Source organism: Lissotriton helveticus, chromosome 5_1, assembly GCF_964261635.1.
Source record: "Lissotriton helveticus chromosome 5_1, aLisHel1.1, whole genome shotgun sequence".
Taxonomy (NCBI): domain Eukaryota; kingdom Metazoa; phylum Chordata; class Amphibia; order Caudata; family Salamandridae; genus Lissotriton; species Lissotriton helveticus.
The window spans coordinates 660,765,552-660,789,770 of record NC_136065.1 but is presented as its reverse complement, the minus strand read 5'-3'; the positions used below and the strand labels follow the sequence as shown (position 1 = coordinate 660,789,770).

Below are 24,219 nucleotides of genomic sequence, written 5' to 3'. Positions count from 1 at the left end.
CCGGCGCTACTTTGGAGGGACTACTTTTTTTTTAATATAAATTTTTTAAATAACGTTTATTTTTTATATTTATATAGCCTATACCCATCTACACACCCTGGCAATTTCAACGGTGTATCGGGTGTGTAGATTGGCGCCGTGGTTCCCGAGTTTACCCGCCTCAAAGCCTGAAAGTTCTTACTTTATTATAGTAGTATAGATAGATTCAGTTTGGGGATGACTAGAACCCTGGTTTAAAGACTCAAAATAATAGTGACTTAATATCTAATCTAATGTTCAAGTTGAATTTTAAATTACTATTTTTAAAATGCCACTTTTAGAAGGTTGCCATTTTCCTGCCTAAAGCCTTTGGTAGCCTTTTCAGAGTTAAACTCCAACTGTCACTTGGCAGCCTGCTGACTCACTGTAAGCAGATGTGAATAGCTCTAAGATAAGGGAACAAAAGGACCTATGTTTGGAAGAGGTGTGAACTCCTCCTTACAGGATGGCCTGGAAGATATGCCCAACAACTGCACAAGCTTCAAAGGGGCATCCCCTGTCAAAGGCAGATGTAACTCAAAGCTACCCCTTTCATTGTCCCAGTAGCTAGAGTGGCACGAATACCAGTTGGGGAAAACCTGTTCCAGAACTGGTTTGCAGAGGGAACTCTTCATTTCCCTAGACAACCTTCAGACGTGTGCTCAGAGCTCTTACCAGGGAAATAAAGGTTCTGCCATGTTGCATTACGGCAGTGGAATGTGAAATTGCTTAAGGCCAGTCCCCTAGGAAATGATGTCACAGTGGGTAGGGTTGCCCCTAGGAATTTTTTCCCTATTGGGCCAAGGAGTTTCCCCCACCCACAAGTTAATGCAAGACATAAAAATGGTACCCATGGGTACCTTCTTCAGAACACCTCTAGACCTGTGGAAGATAGAAGTCGGACTGCTGTTGAACCTGTGGAGAGAAACCTCAAGGGCTGGACCTGTTTCCCACTTGTACCCAGGAACGAAAAGTGTCCTCCAAGGATAGTTAACTAACCTCCTGTTAAACTCCAGGAATGCAAAAACTGCAACAAGCCCAAGACTCTGCTGAGCCCAGCTGACCAGATCCAACTGGATTGCCCCTGGACCCTCCTGGTGGCTTCTGGGACATTGAGTTGTAATCCCCAAGTGGTGCCCAAAAGGTCCTGGACCCTTGGCTGGTATTACAGAGTATTCTTTACTCTCTTAAAAACGACAAGCCTGGACACTCAGAAACTTCTTTCAAACTTTCTGCAAAAAGAACAAAAGGCTTCCACCGATCTGCAGCCAACGTCAAATTGCCTGTCGATCTCAGCTTGCTGGTTCACCCCGCTGAAAGGATCTTCACTTTCAAAAACGTTTTTAAGTCCGAAAGTAGAGGACTTCGGCTGGACCAATGCTGAGTAGTACCCTGCTTCCATCTTCCTCGGCCTGATCTTTCGACTTTGCCCGCTCAGAGTTTTCTCAGCTTTGACCCTAGGAGCCTCGAACTTCTGGCCAACATAGAGGCTTCCACTGAAGTCCTGCACCATAGCCAGCCTTCGTCGATGAGTCCCTCTTCTAATCCAGCTGGCACCCGACCCGCCGATGACCTCATCGAAGAGGACTTGCTCCAGAAAATAGACTAAGTCAGAAAGTAAACCTTCCACTTGGACAAACCTGGTCCCTGTAGCCAACGTGCTCTCTATCGAGGTTGGCCTTAACTTTTGAGTTTGAACCGGTCTAGCATGATCAGATACCCTCAGTTGGCACTTTGATCTTTTTGGCACCAGAAACACCGAAAACTTTGAAAAATCATGTCTCCAGTTCCCTACAACCGATTATTGTTGTTTTAGTATCTATTTGCTCATTCAAATGTTCTCTATTTTAATTAACTGGAGTGGGATTTTTATTGTATTGTTGTGTTTCTACCTTTTAACCGTTTTTTAACTTATAAACGCGTTAATAATTGCTTCTAAGTTAAGCCTGTCTGTGCTACAGCTCCCAACGGTTGAGCTCAGGTTTAAATTATGGAGACCAAACTGGACCTAATAAGGAATAGTGTCATTATTACTTGAAGAGGAATGCCATCCACTTCAACTAATAATCTCCACCAAAATGTTACCTTTGTGGGTGTTCATAAGCCTATGCATTGAACCTACCCAATTTATTGCACTTTAAAAAACACTCCTAAATAAAGAACGTGTATGCGATGTAGGAATGATGTTAACGTTTCTGTAACACCTCACGTCCAGTTTCGAAGGGTTTAGTGGGAAGCAAGAACTAAGTTAGAGCTTTTCAGAAATGGGTCTTAAAATCAGTCTGGCACATGTGGTGTAAGTGGTGCAGGAGACATAGGTTGCCGAACAGGTTAAATTATAGGTACAGATCCCTAGACACTAAGCACTGAATCATAATAGAATCTGCTTTAACAACATTTCAAAAATGGAATAGACGTTGTGTTGTTTTTAAGGCCCGAGCGAACTTGCAGAAAAATGTTTAAGCAATGCCCATCAGCTTATTGCCTTGGGGTGTTCCTCACCTCCTTATGGGAATGCCGTCTGCATCAACCAGAAATTTCTCAAAGTTCCAGCGCACGTCACTCACTTTCAAAGGGGACCAGTGCAGCCTGTCTGTATCACCAATGATGGGGTTCACAAAAGGGCAGGATTCCTAGAAAGAAACAGGAAATACAAGCCATAGTTTTAGGTACTTTTTCTAATTAAATATAAAAAGTGTGATCGACATGCTATCTAACACGCCTCTTTGATAGCCTTAAGCCAAATTTGGGGTTTTTATTTTGGTTCTCTGAACCTGTTAAATCTCTAGGAAGATTGAATAGATTATTAAACCCCTTAGAATTCAAACCACCTTGAATAAGTTAGTTCACATTACATATAAAAATCTGCCTCGTACATAATGACATGTGAGACTTTCAGTGATAGCTTGATTCCTTAATCTGTTTTTTTCAGCATTGTCTACAAGAAAAAGCAGTCATTTCCCTAGACGCAGGGTGGCAGATCTAGTAGTCTGTCCAACCACATTGAAATCCACCAATAAAGTGTTTGACAAACCTTGAACCATCCCATCTTTTTGCTGAAATTAATTCTTACACTTTTTGGCACATCTCGTCTTTCACGTTCTCTAAGTTAACATTCAAAGGCAACAGCAATTGTTTTTGATTAAAGTATACTATTTGACTGTGAAAGACCTGTTCTATTTATTTAACTAAATGCTCGAAAATTTCCTTTGTGACGCTACAACTAATGTTAATAGCCTGCAATAACCCACTAGTATTACAGATATCAGATGGCATTCTACCAGAACTGTACATTGATTCAGAATTTAGTGGTAATACATTCATGGCAAAATATCAAAATATTGAGTGCCTGTGTATTTTTGCATTAAATTCATATTTACACATATGTGGTAATAAATTCTTTTCATCTTTAGATTTTGTTCAATTAACTTTCTTTGAAAATGCGTATTTATTAGCAGCTAATGATACTCTAAATAAGTCGCTGTTTGTTAGGTCTGGCAGACTGCTTTAGTGACTACACGCAACACATATATTATGTGACCCCCCTATCCTGGTAGTGTTTGGGGTCATTTTTAGGTCTGGCTTTTGACAGTGCAGTCAACCTATTGCTAACAATACTTAGAGGGAACTTTAGGTCTGTCTCTATCAACCGTTTGCTCTCTTTAACCAGCATTTCAGTGATTGGGTTGAGACTTTGTCAATCACATCTTGGCTCGGCCGGCCCAGTGGACTACCTCTCTCACCTATTACTATTTGCAGTTTGAAAGTATCCTTCCGCTTTCACTCCAGTGCTTACATGAGGGACTACATTACATCTATGCTCTTTCTGTCGATTCCTGCTGTGATTAAGGTGCTTACTTACATGTTAGCACATATAACTCAGGCACAATTGCTTGTCCTATGCTTGCTCACATGGTTGAGCCATTGGTTGAATGTACCGGTCATTCCTGCCGTACAGAGTTCTTCCATTGCAATAAGACAAATGGTCATTTCACTCCCTCAGTTTCGAGATGGGGTCACCTAGAGAGGGGCAGGCTATGGTTTCCTATGAGTTTGCCTCATAACAGGCTCCGCATACAAGGAATCAGCTTCAAGGAATAGTGCACGTTTAAAGTGGAGTCCTTGCCAGGTGTGCAGTTTAGTAAATTCACTGCAACCTTTTACCGGGCGTCTCCGGATGTTAAACAGCGATATATCTACATATTACACTGGTAAACTGAGTTTCACTTTCACAAGCTAACATGTGCCAACACTTGTTTACTTTCTCATAAGAATTGTGCCAGATTGTTCTCAGGTGCATTTCAGATCAGAACTGCAGAGCCCAGCATGGCTCGATGAGGAAGGGAGCTGAAAGCAGGCATTAGTCCACTAACACACTAGACCCCATTACATAGTTTATGGCGTAGATGTGTTCCTTGCGACTGTACTCACTTAAAAGAAACTCCACCATTCTAACAGAAGGCAACTCCCAATATAGGGTGCAGCCTCTTTGAAAGGCCACACACTGCACTTTGTTGCAAGACCAACTCCAACCCCTTGACGTTTACAACTTTGTGACCAAACTCACTTGAGAAATCTCTAGGTTTATTGTCATCTGGTTGCCATTAAAGGAATTTCAGAGACTAACTATACTACAGTTCATCCATTTAAAAAACTTTGATCATGATTTTAAAGGCAGTTTATCTGGGTCCTCCAAGTGACATGGGGTACACATGAATCTGTCCTAAAGCAGGAGGGAGGTGTGAGCCGCACTTGCCCGGCTGTTAGTAATTCAAAGAGAAAATAAATCTGAGACCTCTTTCCTCCGTTCTCTATCCGGAATATCTGTCAGCTAACCCTCTAACACATGCGCCTATTACCCTTCAGATAGAAGCTGAAAAGCCTGAGTTATCTGTTTCTGCTCTAAGACTAGCTCATATGCTTGGAATGGGTTGATCTATCTTGTGTTATATACATTCTTGCTCACTTTCCCCCCTGCCTGCTCTAACATATAATTGGCTTTATTTTTCCTGTCATTTCAGGTTGTAGGAAATAATTGACTGCAGCATAAACGCAAACAAGGTAGGTATTTTGCTTCAGGTTGGGTATAGCCTCTGAATGGAAGAGGTATCAGACATCACAGTTCTGAAAATACAATTCATCTTGGTCTAATATAACGAATCCAGTCAATAGAATTGCACCATCTGGATACAGGCTGACTCAGGATGCACTGGACAAGGTATGCACCATTGGAGTCATTGCCTTGTGACCTGGAGAGTGGGCCCTGACGGTGACATACATCTGCAAATGTGTGGCCTACGGTTGGACCTAGATTTTGAAAATTGTTTAAGGGGGACAAGAGTCCAATGAATGTTAGTTGCTTTCTGCGTTAAAGATAAAATAGGGTGAATCTAAAAATTTTAACAGCCCTAAACTCAACTGCTCATGGCCCTGCTGGTAGAAATATTAATACCTATCCAGATTGGGAGCCAAACGATCAGAGAAAAGAGGAAGGGCTTGTTAAGGATTGCTACTGAATTTCCCTACAACTTCTATTCGATTTCATCAAAGTGTGCGAATATATCCTCTGTTCTTTCGACCTTCTAGGGTTTCCAGTTTCGGGGTTCTGGTAACTCCAGGGGTGCAGAGTCACTGGAGGTAACACATGGAATCCTGAGGTTATATTGAGAAATAAGGAATTACAAAGGGAATTTGAAATGTAATGGCGGATTCCATTGGTAATTCCTCTTTCTCATCTGGTGTTTAATCAGAGGATTGCAGATGCTTTTAACACCAGCTGTCCCCAGTTGAAACTTGAAGATTAAGGCTTTTGGTAGTACCAGTAACTACTGACCTTGTTCTATATCCATGTACTAACTTCCAGCTCTTTGGCAACTTGCCTTTCATTTTGCATCCATATCAGGCTTTGTGGCAGCATAATGCCCAGGCCTACATTTCCCTGAAGCCTTAACATTTGGCTTTTCCCGTGAATAATTTCCAGCTTCCTGTAAATATTCAGGACTTGACTTCTATTCCAGATCCATGCTTAGTTTTGTGGCGTACACTTTGCTTTTCCTGCACAACCTCACACACATAGCTCAAGCTGGGAGTTGCACAAATCAGTCCTTTAGAAGATGTAATCGATCAAGGTCTCCAGCTACACATACCAACTAACACAAACGTATTTACAACGAAACGCACGCACAGAATAAATATTACCACATTGACACAACTGTTATTCCTACTAAAACAGACAACAGTCTCTGGTCTCTGTTGAAATCCTCAAGACCAGTATGTGCAGGAACCAGAACCTGTGAGGCTATTCTAACAACAATACAGTACTTTGCAAATCCTTGATTACATAAGCATGACGTGAAATATTAGCAAATGTATGGAACACAAATACCACACTCAACCTGAGTTTACAGCTAGGTGAAGATTGAAAACTATGCAGAAATGTTGCACCATATAGCCTTTCCCACCCAAATGTAATGACATACAATTAATTCCAAAGGAATTGTAGAAGTCCATACAAAGGTTCCATTCTGCATGCTAGTTTCATCAAACTTTCACCCAGGCCTCATGAAGTCCCTGGCGAAGAAGAAAACATTCATACATGTTTGTGATGGAGTGTTGGTTTTCAGTGAGTAGGAAAATCTTTTGTTATGCTCAAAACGGAACATATTAGGAACCTCCCAAACCACCATTGAGTGTTACAAGATGTGTATCTGATTAAAAGGACAAGAAATGCAAGAATTCTAATTTCTAGTTAATTTCAAACTCGTATCGAAATGAATTCTACAAACCAAAATGTTAAGTGTATGATATGTTGAGTCATTTGTGTAGAACACATTCTGCCTTTAGTAATACTTCGCAGCGCTAACAGGTTCAGGTTTCTTCCCATGTCAGTGGTGTGGATTATTTGGCAGAACAGAGTCTAATGTGGCTCGTGACGCTCAATCATCATTGGTGCATTTGGGGTTCATTTTCTATTTTCAGTAAATGTATCTTAACCATTGGCAAGTGGTTGATTATAGCATTCGATGCTTGTGGCCTGAGATTGTTTGGGTGCTGTTTAGATTATTTGGCATGCCATTTACTCGGCCAGTAGAATGCTAGTGAGGTAACTGGAGGCAGTGTTTGCTGTTGTTGTTGTTGGGGAACCATGATAAAATCTACTAAGACATCTGTGTCCTGTGGATGTTAGGAATTTAGTTTACGTCAGCATATTATTTATGAAGCTCAATTTTGCAAGTGAAAATAGGCTTTAGAGTGAATAAACCAATAGAAAAACAGAACTTTGCTCTTACAAATCAAATACACACCAAAATATCTCTAAATATACCAACTCCACCAAAAACATACCATACATTAAAATATTGCACAGCGTGTGGAATTATTATCAGAAATAACTCTAAGATCTATTTCACCAACAATTTAAATTGAATTAAACAATTAGATATCCTAGACAAGCTCAGTTGAGTCGCCATAAATACATTTTAAGTTATACAAAACTATGCATTATATTCATGAAACCCGAATCATATTCAAATTTAAATCCAGATAGATAGCTATACTGGCCTCTAAATATGAAATTAAAAGCACTGCAACTGCAAAAATAAGAATTTAGCCTAATATTGAGATGGAAAGTCTCTTAACATTGTGGCAGAACTTTACACAGTTTTGCACCAGCTACCATTAATCGTCCATCACCGAATGTTCCTTCTGAATGCCTAGCTACAGATCATTTTGGGTCAAAGCTAAAGTGAAGATGGTTGCAAGTAACTCGAAAATTAGTACCTTTGGCAACAGTACTGGAACAGGGTTTTTTTTAAATAAAAACATTTTCTATCTCAAAGTCAGTAGGCTACTAAATTTGATCAACAATGGTAAACCACTTTATCAATTGTCAGCTGCGGTGAGACTTAATTTTTTAAGCCACAAATAATCCTAATAGTGATGTTCTTGGCTGCCTGGAGTGTAGAAGGACAATAGCTCGCTTTAACAGATTTCTATGATAAATCTAACACAGGATATATCTTAAAGAGATTAGAGCTTTGCATAGATAATTTTGTACTACTTGCACTACATGAAGTCATTTTTCCATACATGAATTTCGCAAATCTACCTAGTTATTATGTATTTGAGTATTTGATTATGTAAATTAATATTGCATTGAAAGCCATTTAAACATAAAAAAATTACAAATTGGAGACGTATGACAACAGAGTCCTGCTGATTTGAAAATTTCTGAAATGTATCTATCATTTAAAGCTAGGAGCATACATATCAATGAATTCCTCTGAGCATTTGTTGGTTTGTGGACCTTTGCCTTTATTTACGGCAGGAATACGAAACCTAGAATTACAAGCAGTGAGACAAAACCTGTAATTACTACAAGGGACAGTATGAATGCTGTTTAGATCTTAGAGGAAAATTTGGAAAAATCCCTGCAGTAACAATGTTACATTTGATTCAGTTCTCATGTAACCAATGTGCATTACTTTCAGCCTTTTGCTAGGGTGTTTGTGGTAGAATTGCTCCTCAGTGTAGCAATAATCTAATTTAATGTGGAGTCACCGGGCACTACAACAATGTGGATAAACACATCTGCACACCCCCTCTGGTGTTTTACCATCATCTCTTGCTTTTTCTTTAATTTCAGACCTATTTACCTTCAGATATGCGTAGAGTGGATGTTCCTTGGGTCCATTAACGTCAACTTTCGCAAACATTGGAAAATTAGGAAGAAATCCTTGCCCTGGTCTGACGTATTGTAAAACACTTTGAGTTTCTTCATCCTCTTCTGAAATATAGAACAAGAAGCAATTAGTTCAGTATTTCCAAGTGTGTTTAAAGTGGTGCTTTGACAGTGCAAAGCATAATACTTTTGTCCTTCCTGTTAGTACATTTTGTGCCAGTTTCTCAAAGATATTTTCCATTAACATAGAAGGCACAGCTTATTTTGTGGCTGCAACGCACTAATTTACGTTAAACAAAAAGGTGCATTGTAATTTGCATGTTGTTCTGAATTGCAATGTTCAGTCGTGGCCGACACGACTTGCGAGTGTTGGGGCGGGCGCGGGGGTGGGAGGGGATAGGCGAGTGCGGGAAGGGTAGAGGGGCGTGAGGGACACATCATCTTTGAAAACACTTACCTTCCTGCCGGGTCCCGCGTCTCTGCTCCTGCTCTTGTCTTCCAGGAACAGGAAGTACCCGGCAAACAGGCTTCCCTGACCAATCACGTTGTGATTGGTCTGAGTGCTGACACGGCGCTCAGCCAGGGGCTGTAGGGGTGGGCATGCTCTCCACGCAGGCTGTAATTCAGCCTGCATGGAGAAGAGGGAGAGTGCGTGTGACGGTTTTGGGTGGCCCAAAAGGGCCATCCAAACAGTCATTGCACACTTAGGAGGGTTGTACCCGCCTCCCCTGCTCTTCAGCCCTGCCCTGCCCCCTCACGCAAGCTGCCCGTGGTGGCTGGCACGACTCGCGGGTGGGCGCAGGGGGATAGGTAGGCATGGGGGAGTAGATGGGCATGCGGGTCGCAAAAAAAACAAAACACTTAATTTCCTGCTGGGTCCCCCATCTCTGCTCCTGCTCTGATCTTCGAGGATCAGGAAGCACCCGCTACACAGGCTCCCATTACCAATCACAACGCTGCAGTGCAGTGCAGATCACTGTCATTTAGTGATCACAAACAGCAAACCATTTTAACAGTCTGTGGTTTTCCTTGTGCTTTGCTCATTTTTGTATTTTTTACTATGTGAACTCCTATTTGTATTTTAAGGATATTTATGTGTTTGAGCAATTATTGAAGTGTGGCATGCGCATAATTGTGCTGGACGTCAACATCTTTAGTGCAACTGCGTAAAATGTGTTGTTTGGTACCTAGATCAACCTATTCCACCTTCCTTGATCATGGTCTTCACTCCTTGTCCAGTTTGGGAGTCAAGAGGATTTAGGCGGCCAACTCTCTGTTGATGAATGAGCACCACAGGCCCTTTGAACTTCCACCTTTGAGATTGCTTTGTTTGCCCTGCGATGGCAAGAGCCAAGGGAAGTCTGAAAGTGGTGATCACTCATATGATTATCTGTGGCTCCCTGGTCCCCAACCACGAATTAATAACGTTGTATATCTTGCGATACAAAATAATATACTGTTGATGAAGCTGGCCATTTATATAATTTCAAATCTAGATTCTACACCATGTTTAGGATGTAATAGCCTCCTTTAAAAAGACACGATCCCTTCCATAGTGCATAAAATCGAGTAACACATCTTGACCTTACAAAAGATTCCCTATTTATGGACCAAATATTTTGATAATTTAACAAACAGAAGCAAACATATCCAATCTAGTTCATATTAATGAAACATTTCGAACACATCTATTTCTAAATAAAGGTGATTGTAGACTGTGTGTACAAGGGAGAAGCGAGAGAAATAAACTACCCCACACTTTGAACCAGAGGACACCAAGTGAGTGAGCGAATGACCACTATCCTTTGTAAGCAGGCATGTGGGAATTTACCTCCGCGGAAAGTTTGCGAAAAATAGTTCAAACTGTTGAATTTTACAGCATGATGTTACCAGAATTCATCAAAAAAAGTTATGTTCTTTATTCTTCTTAATTTTTTCTATCTTTGATTCCTTATGTCCTTCGTCCCGTCTCTTTCCATCTTTTATGTCTTGTATCCATATTTCTTTCCTTATTTCCATTATTTCATTCGATTTTCCACAGTCCTCCTTTTTATCTCGTCCATCTTTTTTGGTTCTTCACTTTTTCTTTTTGTTATGCTTCCTCCACCCTTCTTTAATTCGACTTTTCCTTCCTTATTTTCTTAATTTCTTTCTTCCATTTCTACCCTTCTATCCATTCTTATTTATTCATTCCATTCTGCCTAATTATTTCTTTTCTTTCCATTTTTCTTGCTCGGTCTCATTTGTTGTTCTCCGATAGTCATAATTTCTTTTTCTCTGTCACTGTATTTAGCTTATTTGGCATCCCGTGGCCTCCACCCACACCTGTGTCTTGGTATATTTGTACTGCCATATTTATTAGCTGCTGCCTTTTTCTTGTGACTTGCCAGTAACAGATGAAACTTAAGAAGGGCCATTACAGACATTCAAGTCATTGCCAAGAAATATGAATGGACAAGTGACTACAGTCTGGGAACTTAAAAAGCTACACAGTAGTTAGAAAAAGAACAATGACTTATGCGAGTTGAACACGTTGAGCTCTTGTCACTGGTAAGAATACAATTATGTTAACATGTTTTGGCAATATTTACAAAATGAGGTAATACAGCTATAGGCTAATTGAATGTTCATGAGAAGAGACCCTTTCATGCCCAGCCGCTCCTACACATACAAGACCATTCAACTCAATACAATTCAGCGTCTGTACGCTTTGTTTCTAAAGGTGATAGGTCATGTTAAAAAATGTAACTGGAATAATAGCTTCTTCATTTCCCTCTTGAAGGCTTTCTGGGATGGTTGCTCTGATGGTGGGTAGGATGGAATTCCATAGCTTAGGCGCACTCCCTGTGAAAGCGTATTGGAGGGTCCTTTTCCATCTGTAGACAGAGTATATAAAGGTGTCTGGGTGTCTGCACTTCCGTGTTGCATCCTACCGCCAGTTTTGATGAATTATATGCATATTCCGACCTCTAGTTTTACTCATGAATTTCTATCAAGGGTTGGATGTACTAGTTGGATCACTTTTACCGGAAAGAGATCAAAAGAGATATTGTGAGTATGTCTAAAATATAAAGTATTATTATACTATATTATTATAGTAATTTATATTTTTACAAATCAAATTATCCTGGAAGGACACATTAAAGAAGCATTGGCAAAGGCAATATGCCTAGCTTGCATTCTGAGTCCTAATGAAAAAATTAAAACATATGCCAGCTGCAGTGAAATAACTAAAGAAATGATTGCTTTCTGGAAACAATGAATCTTTGAGCTAAATAATGTATTGTGCAATGGTTCTGTGCACTTTTGACATGTGAAATAGTCCCACATGAATTGCAATTTAAGGAATCCATAGGAGAAGGAATAATGCACCAAATAGCCATTAGCATGAGCTAAGCGAGAAATACCTCTCTGGGTGTAGCCACAGCTCAATTAAAATATATTTTAATGAATTGTTAACAATAGGTTTTGCAGGCAGCTGTGCTGTATAGCCAGGTGTAAAATGGAACAAGGGACTTGGGCTGACACTGACCTGGGAGGTCTTCGTTTGGGCTCTCCGTGTACCACAGCCCCATCACAGCCCCAGCGCTGCATTGCTGCAACACCCAACACCCACCAGGCTCTCCACTTCCCTGCTGCCTGCGAGGCGGCGGACCGGGGACTACATCCCCCAGCACCGCTTGCGCCTAGGAAGGCGTGCATCCTGTCCCGCCCCCGGAGGTGCGCTTAAGGTCAGCGCGAACCCCGGGGGAGCGGGGGACTTGGGCTGACACTGACCTGGGAGGTCTTCGTTTGGGCTCTCCGTGTACCACAGCCCCATCACAGCCCCAGCGCTGCATTGCTGCAACACCCAACACCCACCAGGCTCTCCACTTCCCTTCTGCCTGCGAGGCGGCGGACCGGGGACTACATCCCCCAGCACCGCTTGCGCCTAGGAGGATGTATGACGTTACAACGCATACTTTTACTCCGCATACCATTACAACGCGGTATTTACAACGAATACCGTTACAACGCATAGCGCTTAGAGGTGCTGGATAGTGGTAAGTATAATTTTCTATTCCAACTCCAGTCCCCGTGGACACTAGGGAAGGTGTTGGATAGAAAATTAAACTTATTCCCTATCCTAGAGCGCCCCCCAGCGCAATGCGTTGTAATGGTATGCGTTGTAATGGTCGCGTTGTAGTGGTAGTGCGGAGTAAAAATTGCGTTGTAACAGGTGTATACCGCCTAGGAAGGCGTGCATCCTGTCCCGCCCCCGGAGGTGCGCTTAAGGTCAGCGCGAGCCCCCGCGTCGCGGGATCGCGCGCGGGGCAAAACACGGGCAAAGGGCGGGCCCTCTGTGGCCCTCAGAGGCACAAGGAGGACGGGACGGGCCACCCCACTTGATCTAATCACAGAAGGAGGTATTGTGCTGCTATTTTTTTTTTTTTTACCTTTCTGGCGTATTTACTATCATAAACACTATGTCCATTTGGGAAGAGCTCAACGCCCTATGTGGCACAAAGTACGCCCCTGATGTTATAACTTCCCCTACTGTGGGCATGCTTTGTGATAAGTCAAATGGCTCCCCACGGGTCCTTGCTCCTTCCGTATATAAAGACAACAACCAAGTAAATGCTGCGCCCCTGGGTTCCAACAATAGAGGGAAGCACGACAGCAAAATTGACAATGACAATGGGAACAATACAAGCACACAAAATCTGTGCACCAGCGCAATTTTATCTCTCGCTAACCCAACAGCATCTATGGAGGACCCGGCCGTGGACAAATTAGAGGACCCTCTTTTGTCTCCCAAATTGACTTTATTGGCTCAAATTGAGCAACTGCTGTTAGCTGTCATCTCTCCCTTGGTCACAAAAATCAATGAATTAGGGGAAAGGCTGATTAACATTGAGACAGTAATCAGAAAGTATCCTCTTTCATCTAATATAATGGCCACAGCCGTCTGCCCTAACCCTCCCATCGCCCCCGAAAAGTATAAGTCTGGTAACGGTGTCATTGAAAGACAGCCTCCCTGTACACCTACTCCAACAGGCCCCAAAGTAATCTTAAAACCTGCATCAAAAACTCATACAGTGGCTAGATCTGTTTTGGTAAGAATGCCACGTATCAACCTGCCCCCTGAGGCCGCCCCGTATGTGTCTGTTCTCTCTGGGGTCCCTGCCCTCACCCAGGGAACACGCGAATCCCAGCAGGACCTGCTAAATAAGTCCATTTTCTGGCTAAAAAACAATAGACCCTTGCCACCTGAGTTAGATGGTGGTATCTTGAGTGTCAGGAGGGTGGGATGGTTAGGGACGCTCCCCAAAAACATCGCTGGGGACCTGGTACTAATCAAATTCAAAAACAGGAATGTTGCCCCCTTTTTACGATTTTGCCCCCCAAAGAAAGACAAGGCACCATTCGTATTTTGGATATGTACGATTTCTACCCGTGCTCCCCACATATTACATAGAACCAACTTTTTAGCCTTTAATGGTTATTGAACTTTGGACCAAAAATTGTCAGCTGATTCGTTATATTTATTTAATCTTGTTTTAATAATCCTGTAATGATCTTTTATTGTGCCTATGAAATGAAATGTTTACAGTTTTTATTTGTCTTTGCTTTTATGATTTTTAAACTAAAATCGAATAAAGCTTATTTGATCTTGATCTTGAACAAGTGGACGCATTTTTTCCTGCAACTCTAGAAGCATCGTGAGTCTCCCATATGGCCGAATGAAAAGGCTGGTGATTAAGCGCGCAAAACACACATGTTCCTGAAGGGGACAAGTTATTATGGACCAATATACAGTGGAAACACTCTGTAAGACTCCTCAACCGAAACTGAACAAAAACTTAATAGTGCTGATCGAACTGGGCCATCGTTTTTAGGATATCGTTTGAAATAGTGTGAACACAAATTACTTGCCCTGAAGAAGCCCGCAAGTGTGAAACGCGTTGGCTACTGTGTATTTAATTGTGAATAAAAGAATATACAGAATCAACTATCCGAAAGACTGGCCTTTTCTGTCATCACTGTCCTCCATTATTTGTGGGATTTGAACCTGATTAACTTTTTCTGAATAACAATGCCTCTTTCATCTTGTGTGTTTTCTAAGTGGATGCTTACTGCCTGCATGGGATGGCAGGTTATGTTGGATTCAGTTGGTCATGTCCTACATGCTGTGCAGCACATGCATCCTTACAGCTACTTGGCCCTTTGCCTCTGAGTCAGAGGAATTGAGGGCACAGCCCAACAAAGAAATGTTCTAATATCATGTTCATTTATATTTATTTCCTGGACAGTAGGTGGCTATATTGTGACTGGAGGGTATGTTTGAAACTGCTCCACACCTTTACAGTGTGAATTGAGAGATGTTTAATCTTACCGCAGCCAATTGATTCACAGTTGAATTTCCCTGCCACCTGGGATTGCTTATGTTCCAGTTTAGAGGGTATACAGACTGGCAATTTAGCCTGGACTACTTATTTTGTGACGAACCAAGTGTGATTTACGTATGGTTGGCGCATGTCCTTTTAAGACAAGACATTCTGTGAACATGAACGCCGAGATGGAAGTCACCTTCTCCTCTCAGACCTCCATATCAGCATTAGCTACCATTAGTTTGTCTCATTAATACTCATTGGCAGCACCTCAATTAGGTAAGAGGAGCGTCGCAACCCTGCTACCAGCGCCGCAAAAGGTGAAAAATAAAATGGTAATAAAATGAATTTATTAACATTTTATTTTTCCCTTTCCTCATTCTGAGACGTGTTGGGGGTGGGCCACTGCTGCTGATGGGCAGCAGGTGAGTGGTGCTCACTCCACCAGTTAACAGTGAGCATGCCGCTTTGGCCAGCTGTCTTGCGATGACCAGCCTGACATGCACAGTAGAAACCTCTCCACCTAGCTGTCTAAGACAGCTAGAAGGAGAACAGACACAGGTCCCCAGTGCTTGTGGAAGAGTTGAGGCAGCCCACTCCAGACAATCCTGCTGCTGCTCTCATGCTGCTAACATTATCAGCAGCCTGAGAGCAGTGCTCGGATTGGTGTGGAGAACTTCTGCAGCCTGCAGACCAAACCAGTGCTGAGGGACTGAAGCAGGAGGACAGAAGATGAGCCAGCACATGCAGTGGGTGAGTACATTTTTATTTTATAATTATTTATTTATTTATTTATAAAGCACAAGATTCATCCAATAGGGATATCATGACACTGAAGTAGAGGACACGTGGTGTTTAGGGCTATTACAGTAGATTACATCAGTCTTTGGGGAATAAGTGGGTTTTTAGTTTCTTCCTAAATGCAGTGTAATCTTTGATCAGCCGAAATTCCAGTGAAAGCTTGTTTCAAAGGAGAGCTGCAAGGTATGAAAAGGTGTGTCCACCTGCCCTGGCCTTTCTGATCCTCTTGGTCTCAGCTAGAGCCTGCTGGTGCGACCAAAGGGCGCCTAGGAGGTGTGTAGAATTTAATTTTATTCTGCAGAATCCTGGGACCAGTGTGGTGGAGTGCCCTGTGTGCATGTCCTAAGAGCTTAAATTGTTCTCTTTGACGCATATGCAGCCAGTGAAGTAGCCTCCGGCATTCAGTTGCTGAACTATATCTGCCCTTGGTGCACACCAGTTTAGCTGCTGCATTTTGCACTACCTGTAAACGTATGAAGATGTAGTCTGTCTAGCCCACTGATGCACTATAAGACGCGCACTGCTTTCAGCCTCAATGCCAGAGTTCTCAGTGATGGTTCTTGATAAACTCTGTTTATAGAAAGCCTTGACTGATAGCTTTGGCGTTGACCAGGCACTGCTGATCAGTGGTTGTCTCACCAAATATTTAGGGTTCCAGCAGTGGCGTAACGAAAGTTGAGGGGGCCCCTCTGCAAGGTGCACGGAGGGGCACCGCTCTGGATTTAATCCAGAGCTCTCAGGCCTGAGTCCTGTGCTGAGGGGTGCCCCTGCAGATTGGGGACCCCCGCACCACAGGGATGCGGGTGGCCTGTGTTACGCCCCTGGCACTGGAATCACCATGACCCACACCTGGGAGAAAGGCATATTACACCTTTTTCCTAGGAGTAAGTGACTGAGGGTAAGCACGTTTTTTGGACTTGGGTTACTGGTGCCTAAACGCTTAATCACAAGGTGGTGGAAGTCTCCTGAATCCCCTACTGCACTAGCCTGGAGATGCTCACTACTGGTGTGGGCTAAGGTTGAAAGTTTTACCCTACATAAAGCGGAAACTGTCTGCCTCTGCAAAATCCCTATTGATGCTAACTGGGACACTATAATGCATAACTTCCAGAGTGAGTTCCCGAGAGAGTTGGGTCCTGTGGGAGGTGCAGTACTGGAAGCGGGGAAGATGAGGAGACCCCGTAGACCCCCCGCATGACTTATGCTAGCTGGGATACATCCAGAACCATTACCTTACCCTCCCGCCTCCAGATAGGCAAAGGGTTAATTAGAAATGACAAGTTACTGTTTATACAAATGGGCAGCCCGTGGCAACTTACCAACAAGAGGCTTCTCCTCCCTGTCCACCACCATGCTCTACACCAGTCAATCTTCCATACACTACCCCTTGCTTGTTCCTCACTACTAATGCAGTTAAATGTATAAAATGTTTGAAAAGTTCTTAAGTGTTTATGTGGATGCATGAAAAGTGGGAGCATGTCCAACAAAAATCAACATATTTGACTTTGTAATGTCGTCTCTTACACCAGTTAATGGTTGCATTTGTACAAATGAAACAAGAAACCAATATAAACAGATTTAAACAAAAAAATTAATCACATCACACACCAAGCTAGTCATTCCCTTCCTGGACAGTAGCTTTTTGCCTCTATGTGCCTCCAAAGCTCTGAAGATGCTGGCGCAATACCTGTTCAATGAGTAAGGGACGCTTTCACTGCAGTTATGCTGAGTCTGATCGTTCAGTGCTGCCAGGAAAGTAGGCGGAGGGAAGGCACTCCCAAGGCATAGTGGGGATTCCATGATTGACAGTTAATGGGGGCTAAGGGGACGTGATTACCAGACCTTTGCGGATGTGGTCAAATTTGAGGATGGGAGAGACAGATTCAGGTTAGGGAAGTTTAGAAGGCATGATGGGGCTTAGGTGGCATTGGTGAGCGAGCACTTTGATTTGAGGATGAGTGGTGTCAGGATGGCTACATGTTGTTTTCAGTCAGGATTTTGTTCTTGATTGGTGCTTTGCCGTTTATGATTTCCAAGCAGTGAGATGGCCACATCTTCTGCAGTATCTGTTTTTTTTTTTGTAAAAACAATTTTTATTGGCAGTCAAGTTCGGAAAGTACAGTATAAAGGAGAAAACAATAAAGGCGTTAGCCGATAAGTCAGGATAACAGTACAAGTCCAACAAGACACCTTTTATATAGAACAATCCCCCCAACCGAGCGATCCCGCCCCGTGTCCCACCCCCCTAGCCAGTGTGCCATAGTCTTTTCTTTCAATCAGTTAAGTGCTAACATATTCATTTCCTTGTTAGAAACCGTAGTAAAAGGTAAGTAGCGCATATCAATGGGGAATCAGAACTGTCAGAACCGCTATTGTTACTTGTAAGTAGTGTGTGCCTCGCTGGGTGTGAGGGACCCCTTAAAGCGTTGATCTTATCGTGGCGTTCCCCCCTCGTCCTCGCTCAATTCACCCTCAGACTGCTGGAGCGCAACAACCAGGGCCTCCCACGCTCTAGCCACCTCCAGTGCCCTGTCACTATCTAGGCTCCTGGCCTGTCGCAGCCGCAAAGCACTCTCCGCCTTTGCCCATCGCTCTAAAGTGGTCTTCCAACGCAAGTAGCTGGGTCCCTGGCTAGATTTCCAGTGCATGGTGATCTCTCGTTTGGCTAGTATCAAGCCCAGATCGTAAAATTTACTGGTAACGCGAGTACGGGGGTGTGAGGGAACCATAATAAGAGGCAGGTGCCCATTTCGGGATCGATCTGCTGGTCCGTGACAGCATTCAGGCAGGATATCACCGCCTCCCAATAACCCGCCAGCATACTGCAGGTCCAAAACATGTGTGCGAAGTCCGCGTCCGTTGTCCTACATCGAGGACAGAGCGATGATGCACCTTCGAAATATTGCGAAATTTTATTGGTGTTAGGTATGCTCGGTGTAGGGTGAAAAACTGGATCAACTGGAATCTGGCGTTCCTAGTGCCCTTCCATGCCCGTCGCAGTAGTTGCGGCCATGTCGACTCAGGGATTGGTCGCCCAATATCCTCTTCCCACTTGGCTCGCAGCTCATCTAAGGGTCGCAGGGTAGCAGTCGACAACCTCCGATAAAGGCAGGTGACGGCCTTGTGAGTACCAGCAGCCATGACCACGTATTGACAGCACTCCGAGGTCGGCGGTTCGGCGAGCCCACTCTTCCAATGTCGGCGAATACCAGTCACTAATGAGGCGTGCAGCAGATAGCCCCCCCTCGGGAGACCATAAGTGTCCCGCAACTCTTGAAACGAGAGCAGCGATCCATCCTTGTAGAGATCGCCGATCATCTGCAAGCCAAGCTCCTCCCATGTCGCCAGTGCTGACCAGTCGCCACCGTGTGGAAAGGCCGTGCACATCCCCAGCGGGATTTCAGGGGCATAAGGGCGAGCGGCACCGGAGCGCCTGTGGCAACGAAGCCAGCAGCTGCGAATCATGCGTTCCTCCAGTGTGAGCTGGGTGAGGTCCAATTTCTGGCCCAGGATTATAAAGGAGATGACGTGTCTCGGGAATAGTCTGCCCGCTACTCCCTCTGGACCTCGGAATTCCAAAGCCACTGCCTGGGTAAGCCACTGCAGTTGTACCATTCGAAATCCGGGGCTGCAAGTCCCCCGTCCGCCCTGGGGCGCATCATCGTGGCCAGCGCAACTCGTCGTCTACCCGACCCCCAGATGAACCCAGAGGTTAGGGAGCGGAGTCTGTTAAAAACCGACGCAGGGATCCAGATCGGCAGAGTGCGAAACAGATATAACAATCGGGGAAGTGCCACCATCTTCAGTAACGCCACTCGTCCCGCGACCGAAAGCGGTAGCGTCCGCCAGAATCCCATGCAGCCCTGCAAGCTCCGAATTGCTCTGTTGATGTTACCTTCTAAGAGGGCCAACGGCGAATGGTAAATGTGTGTACCCAGATAGGGGAGGCAATGGTATTCCCATCGTAATTCGCCCTCCGGTTGGGAGTCATCCGCCCCTGGCGTCAGCGGGAAGAGGCACGACTGCCCCCAGTTGACTCTCAGTCCCGAGAGGCGGCCAAAGTCCGACAGCAGGTGCTCGGCCCCACGTAGGGAACCGCCCGTGTCCGCCAAAAACAGCAAACAGTCATCCGCATATAGAGAGATGTAGTGGGTGTCGGCTCTTAGAAGAAGGCCTGCATACGCTCGACCCATACGGGCGTGAGCTGCCAGTGGTTCAATAGCGAGCGCAAATAACAGGGGGGACAGGGAACATCCCTGTCGGGTCCCCCGACCCACCGCGTAAGGGGCTGAGATGGTGGCCCCCGTCTTGACACGGGCAGTGGCCACGGCGTAGAGCAAGGCGGTCCATTTCACAAAGCGCTCGCCCAGTCCGAAGGCCTCCAGTACACGGAGCAGGTATGGCCATTCAACACTGTCGAATGCTTTCTCGATGTCAATCGAGAGGACAGCAGCACCCGGACGAGTAGCGGCATCGCCCCCCATGATCCGGAGCAACCGGCGCACACAGGTGGCGGTGGTGCGCTGGGGAATAAAGCCCGCCTGGTCACAGTGTACCAAGGTGCGCATGTGGGCCAGCAGCCGCGTCGCAAGGACCTTGCTCAGGATCTTATAGTCCGTTGTGAGCATGGAGAGTGGGCGGTACGCCGAACGGCAGCTCGCATCACCCTCCCGCTTTAGTAAGGGTATCACCAAAGCTTCGCGAGTAGACGCCGGCAAGAACCCGGTGTCCCAGGCCTCTCGGCAAAACCGCCTGCAATCGCGGAACCAGTACATCCGCGGAGGTTGCATAAAATTCAATCGGCAGCCCATCTGTGCCAGGGGACTTGCGGCGGGCCATGTGCTTGATGGCCACCCTAATCTCTCCTTCGGAGATGTCCCCGCCCAGATGGTTCGCGTGTTCCGGGTCGAGCCGGGGTAGCTGCGCCGCCAACAGGAACTCCTCCAGCTCCACCGGGGGATCCGGCATCCTGCTCCTGTACAGGTGCGCATAATACGTGAGGAACTGGTCGTTGATGTCTGATTGCGTATAAACCATGTGTCCCTCTGGGGTGGCTAGCGCCACTATCGGAGTGCCACGGGTCCCGGGGCTGGCCAACCACGCCAGCAGTGAGCCCACCTTGTCACGCTCGGCGTGAGCTCGGACAAGAAACTCCTTATAGTCAAAGCAGCGCAGCTTTTCCATAGCTGTTGCCACTTCCTCCCGTGCGGCCGAAACCGCTCCGTGAGCCTCAGGAGTCGCGTGGCTGCGTCGTTCCTCGTCGCGCAAGCGGCCCTCGTTTCGCTCCACATCCTGTAGGAGGGTCTTACGGACTCCCGCGGTAGCCGAGATACAGACGCCCCGAATCACCGCCTTAAAGGCGTCCCATTCCAGCGCCCTACTGGAAGCCGTGCCCACATTAGCATTGAAATAGCCTTCCACCCCAATGCGCACATCGGCCTTAAATGCCGGGTCTTCCAATGCCAGTGGGTTCAACCGCCACGTCGGGATAGCTTGGCGTCGCCTCATCCATTGGACCCTTACTAAGCAAGGGTTATGGTCGGATATCGTCCTGGCCAAGTATTCGCTGTGGCGGACCAGGCTTTGAGCGTCCGGCGAACATAGAATGCTGTCAAGGCGAACATGCAGATCGTGCGGAGGGGAGTAAATGGAGAAATCCCTCTCTGTGGGGTGTTGGGTCCGCCATGCATCGACCAGGCCCCAGCTACTTTGCCACTCTCTCCTACACTTCGCTAGTCTGTGAGCTGTCGCCTGCGCCAGTGGTGGGTGAGATCTATCTAATTCCACGTCCAGCACAGAGTTAAAATCCCCCCCGAGCAAGACTGTGCCGGCCAGGACAGTCGCCAGTTTCCCAGACAATCGCGCAAAGAAGGCAGGCTGGTCCACATTCGGGGCGTAAATGCTGCAAAGCGTCACGTCCCTCCCATCTAGGCGGCCCTGTACAGCCACAAACCTCCCCTCAGGGTCGACCACTGTTACCAAAGGCTGGAAGGGAATCCCCGCCCGTACCCAAATCAAAGCCCCCCTTGCAAAGGCTGAGAAGGTTGTGTAAAACATTTGTCCCCGCCATCTGCGCTGTAGAGCCCGCCCCTCAGTTCGGTCAATGTGGGTTTCCTGCAAGAAGGCAACCTGAACCCCCCTGCGAACAAGATAGGCATGTACTTTATGACGTTTCAGCATGGAATTCAGTCCCCTCACGTTCCAGGTCACACACTTCAGCTCAGGTAAGGTCCCCATTCACAGTAACAAATACAGTTCCAAGGAAAGCAAAAATCGTATGCACACTGACAACACCCCAAAACCAGAACCCTGATACCTCCCAACAGTCCCACATCCCACCCATCCCCAGAATAGGTCCCAAACAGTAGAAACCCATCCAAATGACTAAATCCCAAAAAGAACAGTCCCTGGTAACTACCAGAGTCCCACAATAGGTGTGAGATAGGGGGGGGTGGCCTGTCGCCATTACCAACGGACCGCAAGCAACACACTTCTCCCAATCAGCTCTCCCCATCGCGCCCTATGTGCCCCGCATCCCCTCCCTATTCATGGCAGAAGCCACTGCGTAAGTTAGCCGCCCAACACCAGTCTCGGGCCCACCTGGGTGACATGTCTCCACCCCAAACCCAGATCAGGAACACAGCAGCGTATACAATACCACTTCGGGGGAGCATTAGGAGCATTCGTCCAGCAAACCATCAGCAGTTCCAGGAGTGACATGGGGCGGCTCGGGCCACCAGTCCCAGACTCCTCCGATGCCACCTCGTCGGACTCCACTGCAGACGTCGAACCCACTGTCTTGGAGATAGTAGAGACCGCCCGGAGAGCATCCCTGCGTTCCAGCACAGTCTGTGAGATCGAGGGTGTCCGAGCGTTCGGCGGTCGTCTCCTGGGCCTCCTGCTCCGTCTAGGTCTCGGTGGCGCCTTCCGCCATTCCCCAGACGTCTGATGTGCATCCGCGCCGGTCCTGTACAACTCCAGCCAGTCCCATACGTCGTCGGGAGAATCGTAGAAGGAAGATTGGCCATCCATCATGATCCGCAAGCGGGCTGGGAACAGGAGAGAGTAGCGGATACCCTCCTCCCGTAGAGCCTTCTTGACCGCCAGAAAAGTCGACCGCTGCCTCTGAACCTCCAAGGAATAGTCCGGATATATGGAAACCTGGGCGTTGTCCACCTTATAGGGCCCCAGTGCCCGCGCCTTTTGTAGGATGAGATCTCGATCCCTGTAGTGCAACAAGCGCGCCACCACCGGGCGAGGAGGCCGACCCTCGGCTGGGGGTTGAGCCGGCACTCGGTGAGCACGTTCCAGAGTGTAGAACGGTGACAAACCCTCCGGTACCACCACATCTCGCAGCCAGGTCTCCAGATATCCCAGCATGTCTGTCCCCTCAATCTTTTCAGGCAGGCCCACCACGCGTATGTTATTGCGACGGTTGCGACCTTCGGCATCCTCCGCTCTCTGCTCTAGTAGTTGCACCCTCTGCTGGAGCTCCCCCATCAGGGTCTCCGCTGCCTTAGCCATGGGTTCCAAGGCGTCCATCCGTACCTCGGCCTGCTTGACCCGATCCGCCAATTTGCCGTGGTCCGCACGCAGTAGGCCCAGACTCGTGGACACCCGCCCAATGTCATGGTGCAAGGCCTCCCTGGTGTCGGCGATGGCCTTCAGGATCTGCTCCAGCTGGCCCTGCGGCAGGCCCGTCGCCGATCCAGCGTCCAGAGTGGAGCCTTGGCTGTCCGCCACTCCCTCAGCAGCATCCGGGGGAGGTTTTAGGCGCTTCCCCATAGAGGCAACCGGTTTCGTTTCTCCTCGGTAACAGGAGTGGCGTTTACCCCCAGGTCCAGCTCACAAGGTCGCAAGTCCAGGGGACACTCCCCGTGTCGCACACTTGCCGGCTCCGTGGGCCCCCAAGGCCAGCAGCCCCCCGTCAGCGCCAGGCCACCACGCTCCGCAGCCCAGGACCCCGGCCGCGAGGGGCCCCCCCGGGCGAGCCGCTCCTCCGAGTCTAGGAGCGATAGTGAAGGCGGTCACCACAGTATGGCTTCAGGGGCAGCTGTCCAAGGCCCCAACCACGAGGGAGTCAGGGAGAAGCACACCTGGCAAGGGCAGGTCCCGGGAAGCGGGCCCCGCCACGTCCGTAGGGCCCCAGACCGGGACCCAGCTCCCCACGGCCGCAGCAGTCAGTCAGCAGGGCCCCAAGAGATCGGGCCGCCCCGGAGGTCCACAGCGCCGGCCCGCCAGGCCTCCCGGCGTCAGCAGGGCACCCCGGTGGCAAGCGGCTAGGGGGCAGCGCCGGTCGATCACTCCCTGGGTAGGCTGCGCAGGACCGGGTCCCCCCGATCCCGCGAT

At 46.7% G+C, this 24,219-nt stretch overlaps 1 protein-coding gene across 1 annotated transcript in view; it reads right to left on the bottom strand.

Annotated features, from left to right (window-relative positions):
* The window catches only part of LOC144753329 (glutathione peroxidase 3-like), a 97,397-nt gene that overhangs the window by 36,467 nt on the left and 36,711 nt on the right, over window positions 1–24,219 (bottom strand). The window contains exons 4-5 of the mRNA XM_078641065.1: window positions 8,673–8,803; window positions 2,521–2,651 (exon numbers count right to left, since the gene is read on the bottom strand). Of these exons, the coding sequence (XP_078497191.1) occupies window positions 2,521–2,651; window positions 8,673–8,803 (262 nt within the window). The remainder of the gene's footprint in view (window positions 1–2,520; window positions 2,652–8,672; window positions 8,804–24,219) is intronic.